Genomic DNA, 14,107 nt, shown 5'->3' with positions numbered 1-14,107 from the left:
AAGCATTCTCAAAAACTCAATTTTCTGCTAGCAAAAATTGGGAATTTACTTAGAGAAGTCTTCGTAGCATGTCAAAAGTGGACACCCTAAACTTTGTTTAGAATGAATGAATAAACTGGGAAAACAACTGTATTATGTGAAGAGATCTCGCACTGGTCGAGTTGTCTCTCTGTCAAAGTCGAGTTGTCCTAACGGATGACTTGGCAAACGGCCGAGTTGTCTCAACGGTTGAGTTGGCACTGAAACGGTCAAGTTGTCCGACATCCCTGTGAAAAGTCGGCATTTCATGCGTATGTATTTTATGGACAGTCCCAACAATGGTATAGCGGCGCCATACGATCTGTGCCACTGCCTACATGTAATGTAAGTGCTGAAACTTTGGAAAGGTTTATGTTTTTGACTGAATCATGGAGCTATAAACGGAAAAAATAGGATATGAGTGGTTTTCTCACAAAGTATCTCCTGACCTATATCCGAACCAAGATTTCTTGCAATGTATGTTGCTGTAATGCCGTGAAAATTCCATGGGAGTAGGCAAGTGAAAATATAAAATAAAGGCAGGGCGATTATCAAGGCAACCTACACCCAAGGACAGTTCATACAACGAATCTTCAAGTACCCGATGAATTTGCGTGAAGGACCGTAAACGGCGGCCTTCGGCTTTAAACGACTCATATTTACATCGACAAATGATTATTAACAAAATATGGTCTCAGGTTTTCTAAATCGAAGCTTCTTGCTACAAACTTTTAGGAATATTTTATACTGAACTGACATGTCATGAACTTTGGGGGGGGGTTCCCGTAAATGTCTGTCTCTCAAGGTCAGTCAAGAAATGAACATAAGGCCTACACCACGTTACACAAAGTCATTTGCATTCAGTCACGTCAAAACAATGACACACTGTTATTAACAACGTCATGTTTACATCAATTTACAGCGTCTTTCCTTCCTCCATGAAAAAGCGGAACAGTCTGTAACATGACTACTTGATATACTGTACTCCTATTGCCATCGAAACTGAAGACATGTTCACGGTCACACTTAAGCAGAGAATGCTTTATGAGAATGAAACATAGACTTCTTATACTTCTTGACAATACATTAATTACCTTAATTACTGCTCCAAACCAGGCAAATGGCAATCTTTCTCCAAATGTAAATCGTAATTCCAACTCTATCATTTTAGTTAATATATAATTGGCACTATAATTAATTCAAACTTAATATAATAATATTTTGGAGATGGGATCTCAAGAGAAATGCTTTGTATTTGAATTGCACAATCTGATGGACGGTCTTTCAAAAACCTTTTTGAAGGCAAACTTTTTGACTATGCATTGAAATGAAACCTCTTCAAAAACAATAAAATCCATAATGATGCTTTCATCTTTAGCAAGATTGGTTGATCCATGGCAACAGATTTTGCTATATGCAGCAAACTGGTCCATATCACACTTTGCATACGGTGTTATTGGAGGGGAAATTGTTTTATTATGCATTCATTCAGCTTAGAGCTGTAAACAATCACCTGTGAATTCAAAAGCAGAATGTATGTATCAAGTTGGAGTGAAGATAAATTAAGTATCCTGTGAACACAAGTGGAACCCCCCCCCAATGGCTGATGCCAGCCATTAATAGACCTATCCATTAAGCCCCATCCCGTTACAGGACCTGTCAAAGGTGTGTGTGTGGGGAGGTCCACTTGTGTTACAGGATAATGAATTTTTTGAGACTGCATCCCTCCACAAGGCCAAAATAACGCACATGTACTTCCAACAATGTCATTATAAAACAGCAGTGTTGCAATAAAAGTAGAGCACAACAAACTATCAGAGAGGCTAGCCAGATATCCTATGGAACATCTTCATAATGGAATTTCTGCACTGAGTACAAATACATGAACCTGTTAGCAAGACTGAAAACAGGGAGACAACATTTCCAGATTAACTGTAGCTAACATGGGTCAGACAAGAAAGTAATTCTGCATGTCAGCTTTGCTCAAAGTATACAGCTCATGAGGAGACTCTGAAATAAACATACATGTATACACAAAAATAATACTTCACCAAAACATCCTTGAATTCATGGATATAAACAAGTACATACTAGTCTGAAATCTAACTCTCTACACTCATACCCGTGTAATTCATTACTTTGACATACAGGTAACATTCCTGTACATGTACATCTTACATTTTACATATATGAATGTTAATAGCTCCAATGCTATTTGAAGTTACCACATTATGTTTAACAGCCTCTTAACATATATATAGAAAATGTCAAAGTTACTTATTTGAAATATTGTTGTCAGCCAATATGTATACGTATGCATCTTTACATTTATTTTACGACTGAAATTTGAAATAAGGCTTTCAAACCAACACAGTTAATTGCATGTATTTACAAAAATTTCTCAGTGTATTTTTTAATTTGTATATCTACCATACAGCTTTCAATGCATAATCTAGGCATTTGAGAAACCAGTATTAGTAAAATGATAGAAATATTCATATTCAGCAAAGATTTTCCAATAAATATAGAAAAGCATACACAGCTATAAAGGCTATTAGGAATGCATGACCAGTAAAATGTCAATTCACAGCAGTACAAAAAATAGCAAATGCTTCAAGTATGAATGAAAGTCACTTAAAATGGATTAGTCTAAGGCACAATAATAGGTTACATGTGTCAGTGTAGCATCCAGAATTTCTCCTTGCCTAGGAAAGGGGATGGGGCTGTCACAAATTACTGCGCAGTTGAATAGGAAAGAGCTGAGTGTGTTGTCAACGATCTTAACAGTCCCGGCAAATCCTCCAATTTCAATATGAGTTTACATATACCCTAGGGGGTTAGGAAATCTGACTGGGTATAATCATTAATTGATTACGTTACATTAACAGTCCATCCTAATGCCACTTGTTGATACATGTGCCCAGGTGATAGGATTGACTATTGCCTAACAAGGTGGGTGACTGCACAGATTGACTGATTGTGCAAAGCACCACAGACATGACAGATGTTTAAAGGTAAATACAAATTTACTTGAAATGGTCAGGTGTGGGGTTCAATGGGTATAGGTTAAGATACCTCAAGACCCCCATCCACCATTGGTGTGGAACTGGGCACATGTAAAGACTTTTCTCATTTGTAAGTAAACAAAAATACATCATGAATTGCAAATTCACTGACCACATAATTTCTAATTCTTGATATTTTTCCACAAACTTATTAACAAACGCACATATTATAACATGCAGTAAAAAGTTACAAAAAATTCTGAATAGTGTTTTTCATATAATTATCCACAAACTTACAGTAAATTGACTAGAGCATGACACTTGTTTTCTTTATTCAATCATTCTGTCCATGTGCTGCGAGTTGCAATTGGAACCAGCCTCAATATCAGTTTGTCATTGTCCATCATCATGTCATAGACATCATCTATAGGTCGGTTACGAACATCAACACCATTTATGTCCAGAATTTCATCCCCAACTGCAAGAAGACCAGCCAGGATCTTAGCTGGATGACCATCTCCAAGACGAGTAACAAAAACACCTGTACAAAATTAGTAATTTAGTCATTCAGGAGTCAAAGAACATTTATTGAATATTGTTTAAAGTTCGAAGATCTATGCAAAGACTATAAAGTCATGATCCAGTGTTGCAGTTCAGAACATCTGGTCCAAGACTAGGACCAAGACTTGGAGTCCAGGACTAAGATCAAGACCATGAAATCAGGACCAAGACGGCCTGAGACCAGGATCCAGGCCTTAATTCAAAAATCAAATAAGGTGCATTACACAGTAACTCAAAAGGTTTCGAGTCAACTCGGACCCAAACCAACTCGGACCCATGCCAACTCGGACCCATGCCAACTCGGACCCACGACCAACTCGGACCCATGTCAAGTCGGCCCCAATACTAACCCGGACCCACGACCAACTCGGACCCACAACCAACTCGGACCCACCCTGAGTCAACTCGGACACAGCCCCAGGAGTGTGATTAACTTGTTGAAAATTTTTATTTTGTCCACTTTTACATTTTAGCATTTGGTAAATGACACTTTTGCACTGCATGCTGCCAAGCTGTAACGTTTTGAAGCATCGTATGTCTACTCGCAAGCTCATTATTAATATTTTGGGATCCCACGGTTTCTTATTTTCTACAATAAGACGTGCCATAATCACGAGGGATCATAGAATTATTTATATAAATCCCGAATTTGGGATTGATAGTTTCCGGTTCAGAGTATTTTTTTCACAAAAAGCCCCACAATGCTGGCCTATTTTGGATAGAGGCAGGCGGCTACATTCATATGAGCGCATAATTTTACTACTATTACGGGGGTATCTTCGGGAAAAGGCGAATAAAAAAGTTCATAAAATTGAAACGAAAAGTGATTGATCTGTCCATAATCTTGAATTTTCAACGAAAAAATTAAGGCCAACCTCTTCGCGAGGTTCAAGAGTCAGCGCTATTTCGGTCTACAGGCGCGTAGTTGGTGTAATGCAACCATAAGACTCAGTGGGTCCGAGTTGACTCGAGGTGGGTCCGAAACGGCGTGGGTCCGAGTTGGCGTGAGTCTGAGTTGGTTGTGGGTCCGAGATGGTCGTGGGTCCGAGTTAGTATTGGGTCCGAGTTGGCGTGGGTCCGAGTTGGTCCTGGGTCCGAGTTGGCATGGGTCCGAGTTGGAATGGGTCCGAGATGGTTTGGGTCCGAGTTGACCTGATCCCACTCAAAATACCCTACTACCTACTTCCATACCCTACTACATGATGGACATGTTATTGATTATGGCACAAGTACACCCCATAGTGCTGATCTCAGACAGAAACCAGCACTATGAGCAAATCTATGCAGGTGTTCAATGTTAAGAACCTCACCTGAACCAAAGTTAGATGTACCACGCGCAATGTAGAATCCAAATGGTCCACTTGGTGGTTTAATTAATTCCACTGTCTGAGATCCATCAGAGTTGATATTAAGAAGTTTCCCAACTTTCCTCATGTGGCTTGGTGATGTCACATCAGTTTCTTCAGATGTACGTTGTGGTCTTACATACAATCCACTTATACTTGCAGAACGCCTGGAATTATTAAGCAAGTATCCATTGGTCAGCTCGACAAAGTCATTCGTCAAACTTTGACATACAAATCTGGAAAAATTACAGTATCTTCACAGGGACTAAATGTACATGTAAATGTTCTGAAAGACAGAACACAGTTCTGTCCGAAAAATGTTAAACACCTGAAATATGAAGTTTATACAACTGAACAGACATAAAATAAGAGTGAATAAGTAAATTACCCTTTGAAAAACGAACATATAACTGAGTTTAGTAAGCAAGACTCGTGCTTGTCCAACACAGTTAGTTTTGCATTGTATTTGCAATACAAAGGCTGCTTAATAAAGCAATGCATTTTGCCATTGTGAATTCAGTGCATGTCTTAAAATTTTTCTCCTCACTGGAATGTAAGGTGTTTAAAAAAAGCATGTGAAATAAAAACGTAAAATAAATTACGAGGGACTGGAAAATTGCCTTCTTACTTTTTATGCAGATTCCTCTTAGAGTCCGTGTTGTCATGAGTTTTGTCCTTTTTGCTGAAAATCCCAGTCAGAGACCGCAATGATGGAGAACGCTTTAACTATTAACAAAACAGAAAGGAAAAAAATGTTGTTTAGGCAAATGAACTGAGAATGTAGAGAAAAATTAACATACCGATAGATACATGTACACTGTACATCTTGGTCAGTTACGACACATACCAGAACATTTACAACAGAACATGACCGGGCATCATTCAAGATGTCTTAGGGAATGTGTTTGAGCACACAGTAGAAATTCCAAATGAAAATAAAAATGCTGATAGAAATCACTTGAAGTATTATGAGAACATGAACCTAAAGATAACCTTTATTTGAATGATCTGCATGAGTGAGGGTTTTGTAACTTAAACCACCACAGTAAAATTTCTTTTGTAAGGAATTGTTTTAGTAACAGCAAGAGGATTCTTTCATATAAAGTGACAGAGAAAAGAAAAAAGCTGACTAAAAAAATGGAATGCTGGGAAGCAAAGATAAAAATGTTTGGATTTACAGATGAACAAGGACATATACAAATGAATACCTTTGGCTGTGTATCATCTTCCTGGGTCGATGTATCAATCCTGTCAAGACTAAGGGCCCTTCTCATTGAACTGAATTTCTTTTTGGTTGCTTTACCAATACTTTGCATCTTTTCAGATATTGAGGCACGTGATGTGATGGAAAGGCGCGAACCACTCAGGTCTGAGTAATGCTCAAAATTTCTACAAATATAGAGAAAACAGGTGTAAGTGTCGAATTACTGCACAGTATAAATAATTATTATCAGGCCTCAATTCCTTCACATGCACCATGTACACTGGAATGATTCCGATGGGGAACACAGGTGTATTCTGACAATGCCTTAACTTTTACTGTGTTAGCCATTCCATTTGCAACATGGATTCTACGAAATTTACACAGCACTTGGAGAATCAATGTTACATTTACGTAGCGATTGCTTCTGTACATGTATTTGATAAAAAGGAAAGATGCAAACTGTAAAGGTGTTGTGCTCATTTTAGTTGTTTGGTGCACCACTTTCATGCAAAGCTTACCTTTTTAACCCCCCCCTTCTACATGTTGCTCTCTCAATTTCTGTATGAAGTCAACAAATGACCAATATGCTGTATGTGATTCTAACAACATAATTTTTATAAGTGTATTTTGCGACAGCAGGCAGGTCCCCCTCCTACTAGTAATGGTTTAAAAATATCACCAACAGGACCTCCCATGTGCACACAACTTGCTAAGCTAATTGACATTACTAGCCTGAAATGTTAATAGCTTTCTATATGTGTGCTATCCGCCCTGAGCAGAAAAAAGAGGACATTCTTTGAGTACTAACGGCATAGGCGCGCCGTGTGGTGCGCAAGTATATGTGCATTGGACGTGGAGCACGCTGAGTATGCATTACTGATTTACCATGTTTACTCTGGTATGTGTGGTCTTTGCGTACATGCAGAATGCGTGCAAGAACCCGCTTGTAACAATCTGTCTTTCTTGTCACCGATTGGGGGAGCATTTCAGCTCGGGGCGGATACCATCAGAAATTGTTTTCTCTAGTCGAGCCTGTATACCAAAATTTTATTTGCCATGGACATACACATGTACATGTACCTGTTGAAGGCTAAACCATCTTTGGTGTCATTTTCAACAAATGAGATACTGTTGTCAAAGTCACTTGTTACACAAGGATTGCTATTAATATCCTTGTATTGTGAATGATGTCTTGAAGTCAACTTTACACCTGATGGAGGTTTCTTCTTGGCCTTGTTCACTTGTGCATAAATTGGTTCCTCATCACAGGGAGCCTGTACTGAAAAATCATCTACAAGAGTTGAAAAAAGAGAGAATAATTTCTGAATGTTAAACACATGTACATTTGTAAGTGTGTCTGAGTAAAAGGTGCAAGTCAAGGTGATGGTTTTCTGTTGGGGAGATTTTTCTCAATGCAGCCATTCTAAATGGTTGAAACCATTGGCTGTAAGTTGGATAAAAAAAAAACATTCCTTGCTCTCATCTACAAGAGTCAAAAAGAACTTGAACAAATTAAAATGTGTCCATACATGTACATGTGTCTTCTTTCAATAGATGTTGTCCCATTCCCAAATTTTTCCCTACTTTTCCCTGAAAGTAAAATGAAGGGCGCATACGTGTATCTGGATAAAATTGAGAGTGATGCACCAATTCTTAGAAAATTGTTACACTCTTTCAAGTCACTGGTGAACTAACAAAATTGAACATACATGCATTTTGTAGGATTACACATATGACACACAACAACACTATATGAACATACCCCTGATACCACCTGCAGAGCCTGGATGTTTGACCTTTGACTCCCCACTCTCTCTTAGTGGACTCTTAAAGTGCTGTTTCTTCCTCTCCGGTCGTTTCTTCTGAACTTCTGCATATAGTCCATCAAATGAGTCTGTGTCGCGCCATTTATTACTCACAGCTTTTCCATTTGATACATGTACTTTCTCTTCTGACTTCATACAGCCTTGTACCTGTATTTCTTCATAGGGATTGTCATTAGTTATAATTCTTGAGCGGTGGTCCATTTCACTGGAATATGTGTGTGTGTCATCTATACATGAATAGGCATTATGCCCACTCTCATTCCTGTGGTGGAAGTCCTTTGACTCAGTCTCGACAAAATCATGAGCGGTATTAGCTTTACTTTTTACTGAGGTGGCAAGGGTGAGTTGGTTACTGTCATCGGGACACCTTTGTGTCCTACTCTGTGAACGTGAATGAGGTCTCCTTTCATATCTTTCATCTCTCAGCAAGTTACTATCCTCAAAATGTACTGAACGAGATGGTGAGGGTGGTCTAGCTCGTGATGAAGGTGGTCTTGCTCGTGATGAAGGTGGTCTTGCTCGTGATGGTGATGGAGGTCTTGAGTTTCTGTCTGATCTTCTACTGTCTGATTTCACACTTGATGATGCCTGCTGGTGTACTTTGTCTCTTCTGTCTTCATGAGGTGATTTATGTTCCATCCCTATCAGTGTATCAGGGAAAATTTCATGCCTCATTTCTTCAGTTTCCAAAGACTCCATTGAACTTGAGAGTTTAGGACGAGCCCCTTGTTCAGTCCACACATCAGGTTTATCTGCTTGCAACCTTTAAGAACATACACAATTGTAACCATTACACTATGAGAAAAGTTTTAAACCAATAACGCATACAGGTTTAAGCCATTTTCAAAGTGTCTCAGTATTTGCCTCTATAAAACTACATGTACAATCTGACAATGTACATGTACTGTGATTCCTAGTACTTATAAGTATTATACGTGCAAGCATTTCAGTCTGGAAATGTGTTATTCTGCTCCAACAACATGCATACCACATTAAAATGAGCAGTTTATTGTGTTTAAATGTTTAAGTGTTTGAAGCAATGAGTTTTGAAAAGTCCTTTTTAAATGCCTTCGTCATCATAATCTGTAATTAAACTGTTGATGATACATGTATAAGATAAAAAGAGAAAAAATATTTGAGTCAAACCTTTCATCCAGTTGGTAGAGGTCACTGTTTGCATTCACTGCACCACTGACTGGTTGAATGTTATGGTCTGCCCTTAATGGACCACTTACAGATTTACCCATGTGCCTACTTGATGTACTGGTCACTTCTCGCTTCTTTGATAACATTCGTAAAGTGTCCCGGGTTGTTGGAAGAGCTTTATATGCATCATTCCTAAACAGTATCAAAACAAAAAAGAAACTTTACCAAAATGAAACTCTGCTTCTGCCAAGGATTGATTTTTCTAGACATATTCAGGACGTACAGTCAATGTAATTTACATTATTGTAAAAAGCAGGATTTTATACGATGTAGATTGTCTGCTACATACATGTACACTGTACATGTACATGTAACTATGACATACTGGTAGTAAAGGAAAGCATAGTTTATGACACTTGCTCCCTAGCTACTCTGTAAGAGAATCTGTTTTCTTCCCAACCAGGTTACTGATACAATGTATAGCCTATATGTACAATCCCTTAATGGAATACCAATCATTGAAACAGCTTGAGGTTTTAATGTAAAGGGATCCATTATGGATTTTATGGTCTGTCCTGCTTTAGAAAGTAAAAACATGGACATGTTAAGTGCCAGCAAGGGTCTTTATGTCAAGCCAAAGTCAACATACATGTTGTATCATACAGTATGTACATGTAATTCATTCATGCTCAGTTTGAAATCGATGGATCCATGCAGTGCTAACTGTAGATGAAAATTTGCAAACCATGGTGACTGCCATAAAGCTATAATGTTCATGTTCATGTAATCTTATTAGCAGCGTAATGCAAAAGTTACAATTTTCAAATATAACACACAATAAATGATATCCCATTAAGGCAAGCATGCACAGGTTTTTAAATTTTACATGTATTCAGTGCTTGGACAGTACCTGGTTTGAATTTGTGAAATGTTGGTGTTTACTCTGCTGATTCCAGAATCTGTATCACTATCTGCAGTGTGATAACCTGAAATGCAGATTTAAAATACATGTATCATTAGGATGTGTAGACTGAAGATACCTCTTTTATGAGTGACCGCTCTCTGACTGTCTGAGCCCACGTTTTTGCTAATACATGTACCTTAGCAAAAAATTTACATTTGTGTAATTTCTTCATCTGATCTGTTAAAATCAGCAAAAAACTTCTTAAATAAATTACAGAGAGGTACATGTACATGTACATATGAAAAAGCAAAATTGCCAGCAGCAACAAGCACATTCATTTATTTTTTTTTTAAGTTTATGTATGCAAAGAATTGAGTTGGTTAGAAAGGCACAATACATTTGAAAAATACAAACCTTGTGTTATGTGCAATCTGAGATCACATACATGTACATATACCGGTACATGTACATACAGTATCTCCAAGCAAACTCCAATTCTCAATTCTGATTGGTCGGTCCATGGAAGCAATGATGTAATAATACATGTATCTGTATTGCGCAGTCCATTTTTCACCCAGTAAACAGTTGTACATTACAAGATGTTGTAACTGTGACTGTATGTATTTTACACTGCTGCAAAATGTACAGCTGCAGACTTCATTGAAAATTCAAAGTGGCAGATATGTGCCCCGTGCTATATGTTCATGCATGTCAACTTTGCTTCAAGATACATGTACATGACAATTGTTAATTGTAATTGCGCTTGACGAACAGGGACCAGTTTACATGTACATGTAATACATTTGTGTTCCACATGTACATGTACCATACTACTCAGCCTTTACATCATGGCATGAGGGACACAGACACACTACACTGTTCCATGTTAAACTAACGTTTGCCAGATAATAGGACTCGAAAACTACTCGGTTTAAAATGAATCGACTTGAAATGAGGAATGCCCTCAACGATGGCTGTCATGCATAAGACATTACATGTATGTACATGATACCCCGGTATATTACCTCTATGAGTGTTCATCTCACTCGATGCATGATAAACAGGCCCACTAGAATGCCTCCTTAACTTATACCCTGGAGGAGACCTTCTAATGTACTCGTGGTCATCCGTATCATCCGATCGACTTGAAAATGCCTCACTGGACGGCTTGGAAGTCAGTCTTGTATTCTTTGTAGCTTGTTTTAAGGTTTGGTTTTCTGTCCTGCAGTGAAAGTTTATTCCTTCCAGATTTTCTGCACTTGCATATTTTCTGTGGTCAGTCTGTATGACATCTGTTGGGGACAATGAACTATCAGTACTGATGTTACCATGACTTAGCCGCCGAGCACGTGATAATTTCGGTGACCGTAGTAGGTCTCCCATCTTACTTTTATTTTTTTGAAGACGCTCTCTTATCGTCTGGGATTTGGTCCCTTTTTTACGTTCTAGTTCATCTCGTGGCGTACTTGGAGGTGTAGGTTTCCGTGTGACCTCTCCATCAGACACACTTTGTCTGTTGCGTTTGAGAAGGAGATTTGCTGCTCGTCGTAAACTACCCCTTGTCTGTGATCCTCTACGAGGTTCTTGAGGAGGTTTAGGCAACATTCGAAGACCAAATTCAGGCTCAAATTGTGATGGCCCATTGTTGATACATGTAAGTGATTCTCCAGAATCCATCTTATGTTCAGTGTTCACAGGTGCAACATTCTGTGATGGTCCCCAAGTCATCCGCAACTGTTGGTAAAACTGTGAAGCTAGCTGTGGTTGGGATTTGTTATGCCTAACAAATCCATTAGACATGCTGGAGTTTACAGGCTGATTGGCAGTTCCTGGCATTTTACAGACACTTTCATTCTGACTTTGCTGAAGTTGCACCTGGTTGAAGTTGCATTCTGTTTCAATTCTCTGTAAATGTAACAACATTGACAAATATTTATGGAAAAGAATACACTGCACATCTGCAAATGTATTTCATCAGGCTGACTTCGACAAGCAACTACATGTACATGTAAGTAAGGCAATTACATTCACATTAGACCACATTAAAAAAATGATAAATTGGTGAGCAGCCCTTTTAAAAAGCTAATTCATGAAAAATGCCAGTTTCAAACAAAGACCTGTGCTTATAAAAAAATCTGGAAGTTTTGCAAGCACAGTACAAACCTCCAATTTTGTTATTTTTGAAATTAAATTTACTGAAAAGTAACCCTTGACATGGTTGCACAATATAATCTGTTAATGCATGCAAATGTATGTACATTGTACATGTACTGATGTAGGCACTTACATGTACATAATTTGCATGTACACATGTACATGTATAACACAAAACATTTTCTTTAAAATAAGGAATTACAGGATTCAGGCATTCATGCGTCATTAGTGGAACATATGAGCATTAAGAAAGGAAAGATGTTTCAACCAAATTACAACAGTTAGTTCAACAAGAATAAAAAAAGAAAAGAGTCAATGGATTCCTGACCCTGAGTTCAATATGCGGACATCACTTGACATACTGTGCACAAACTCTATGAGGATAGTCTGAAAAATTCTACAAGTAAGTGTTTTCTAAGTAAATGATTCAATATTTTAACTGTTACTGTGTAAATTTGACTTTTTAGGGCATATTAATATTATTATGACTTTCTGATGGCTTATATCATAAACCACTGCAAGGGAAAAAAAGTGATGCCCGCATATGAGACTCCTATACACTAAAAGTGTTACATGTATTAATGCAATGGCACTATTTGTGTAAAACGAGTGTACATGTATTTGAGGACTAATCTCTACCAGCAGACGTTGTACATGTAGTTCCATCGACAGAGTGCTTCACATTCAAGTCCAAGATAGTACTTAAACGGAAATTCAATACCTTCGAGGGCCCAGTGTAGACAAGAAATACATGTACCAAATACGCTATCTAGGCCAACATGTACATCATCATGATGATCATGTAGGCCTGACTTGCCTAAAGGTACAGACTACATTGTACATGTACTTTAAAGTTTATTGCAAGGTAAACTTGTAATTTTTTATAAATATGATACTCGGGAACCTCCACTCTAACACTGACAAAAATTTTTACCATGGTAAGGTACATGTGTACATGTACGAATGGAAGACTGCCAAAGAAAGCCTTACAAGTACATGAATGTAGGCCTAGGCCCTACTGTTTTCCTATATTTTAGACATTAACGTTATGTAATCAGCTAATTGAGTGCGGGAAAAAAGAGGAGTCCTGGCAATTAACAATTACCATGATTACCGTTGAACTAACCTGATAACTGAAATCTCGATCATTTTAAAGCACATACCACTGGCATAGATAAAAGCAAAGCAATACTCAGTTGTCTTACCATTCCAACTTGCCGATATGGCTTGGTGTGCATTCCATTACTCTCATCGTCGTCATGTCCTCCAAATACATTACCAGTTTCAATGTTTCCATGTTCATTTTCACAAACATGGGAGCCTATTCCATTTATCCTTACAGAAACTGCTCCAGGTTGACGGTGCACACTCATCACATTACCGATTCCATTTCCACCTACTGTTGGATCAAAAACATGATTTGAGACGGAGTCAACCAATAAATCTTGACGCATTGACAACACAAGATCTTCAACGCTCATGTCCCCGTGTAGGTTTTGACCTTCATTTACACCATTTTGTGTGGTTACTGGACTCCCTTGAAATGCTGATTCAGTTCTGTACTGTATAAATTCCATCTTGGCTGTCTACTTCAGTTGTTATTTGTTGTAATATTCCAGAGTCCACGGCCTATCTTCACATTACCAATCAATCATCGCCGGAAGTCAACGATAAACGTAAAATGGCGTCCTTTGTTGCTAGTCTACTGAGGTTGCTTAAAGTTGTTCGATTGAGGGCGCTATTACTGTGTTTCTGGCCTCGAGGGTGCCCCCGCAGCAAGTAAGTTCGCATAGACAGCAGTGATAAATCCCCGTACTTCACAACTATTTTAAAAATACAACTCTCACAGGTGTTCAGGCTGCACAGAAAAATTATGTTCCACATGTCATTTTTCTTTTTTAATTTTTAGTGGGTTGACTGATGAATTTTTGAGAAATTCTCAC

At 38.2% G+C, this 14,107-nt stretch overlaps 1 protein-coding gene across 3 annotated transcripts; it reads right to left on the bottom strand.

Annotated features, from left to right (window-relative positions):
• Positions 1–868: 868 nt before the first annotated feature.
• On the bottom strand, positions 869–13,874 carry LOC110976394 (uncharacterized). 3 transcript variants are annotated; one of them, XM_022229610.2, is made up of 10 exons: positions 13,370–13,873; positions 11,036–11,915; positions 10,017–10,092; positions 9,107–9,298; positions 7,897–8,723; positions 7,215–7,425; positions 6,139–6,319; positions 5,559–5,656; positions 4,895–5,097; positions 869–3,564 (listed from the first exon to the last, which is right to left on the bottom strand). In XM_022229610.2, the coding sequence occupies exons 1-10, from the start codon at positions 13,739–13,741 to the stop codon at positions 3,362–3,364; spliced, it is 3,243 nt and encodes a 1,080-aa protein (XP_022085302.1). In that variant the 5' UTR covers positions 13,742–13,873; the 3' UTR covers positions 869–3,361. The 3 variants fall into 3 exon arrangements, with proteins under 3 accessions (XP_022085302.1, XP_086999265.1, XP_086999266.1); XM_087143139.1 differs by having other exon boundaries at positions 11,399–11,915; XM_087143140.1 differs by lacking the exons at positions 869–3,564; positions 4,895–5,097; positions 5,559–5,656; positions 6,139–6,319 and adding an exon at positions 6,332–6,692 and having other exon boundaries at positions 13,370–13,874.
• Between the last annotated feature and the right edge of the window lie 233 nt (positions 13,875–14,107).

This window comes from Acanthaster planci, linkage group LG11 (assembly GCF_054643075.1).
Source record: "Acanthaster planci isolate LZ-2023a linkage group LG11, COTS_SCS, whole genome shotgun sequence".
Lineage (NCBI taxonomy): Eukaryota > Metazoa > Echinodermata > Asteroidea > Valvatida > Acanthasteridae > Acanthaster > Acanthaster planci.
Note: the sequence above shows the minus strand (reverse complement) of the source record. Positions and strands in the feature narration are given on the sequence as shown.

Coding starts and splice junctions, on each gene's coding strand:
- LOC110976394 (XM_022229610.2), bottom strand. CDS start 13,741: ATGGAATTTATACAGTACAGAACTGAATCAGCATTTCAAGGGAGTCCA. Junction 10,093..11,035: donor TGAGATGAACACTCATAGAG/GTAATATACCGG, acceptor TCTGCATTTCAG/GTTATCACACTGCAGATAGT. Junction 6,320..7,214: donor GATGGTTTAGCCTTCAACAG/GTACATGTACAT, acceptor CTATATTTGTAG/AAATTTTGAGCATTACTCAG.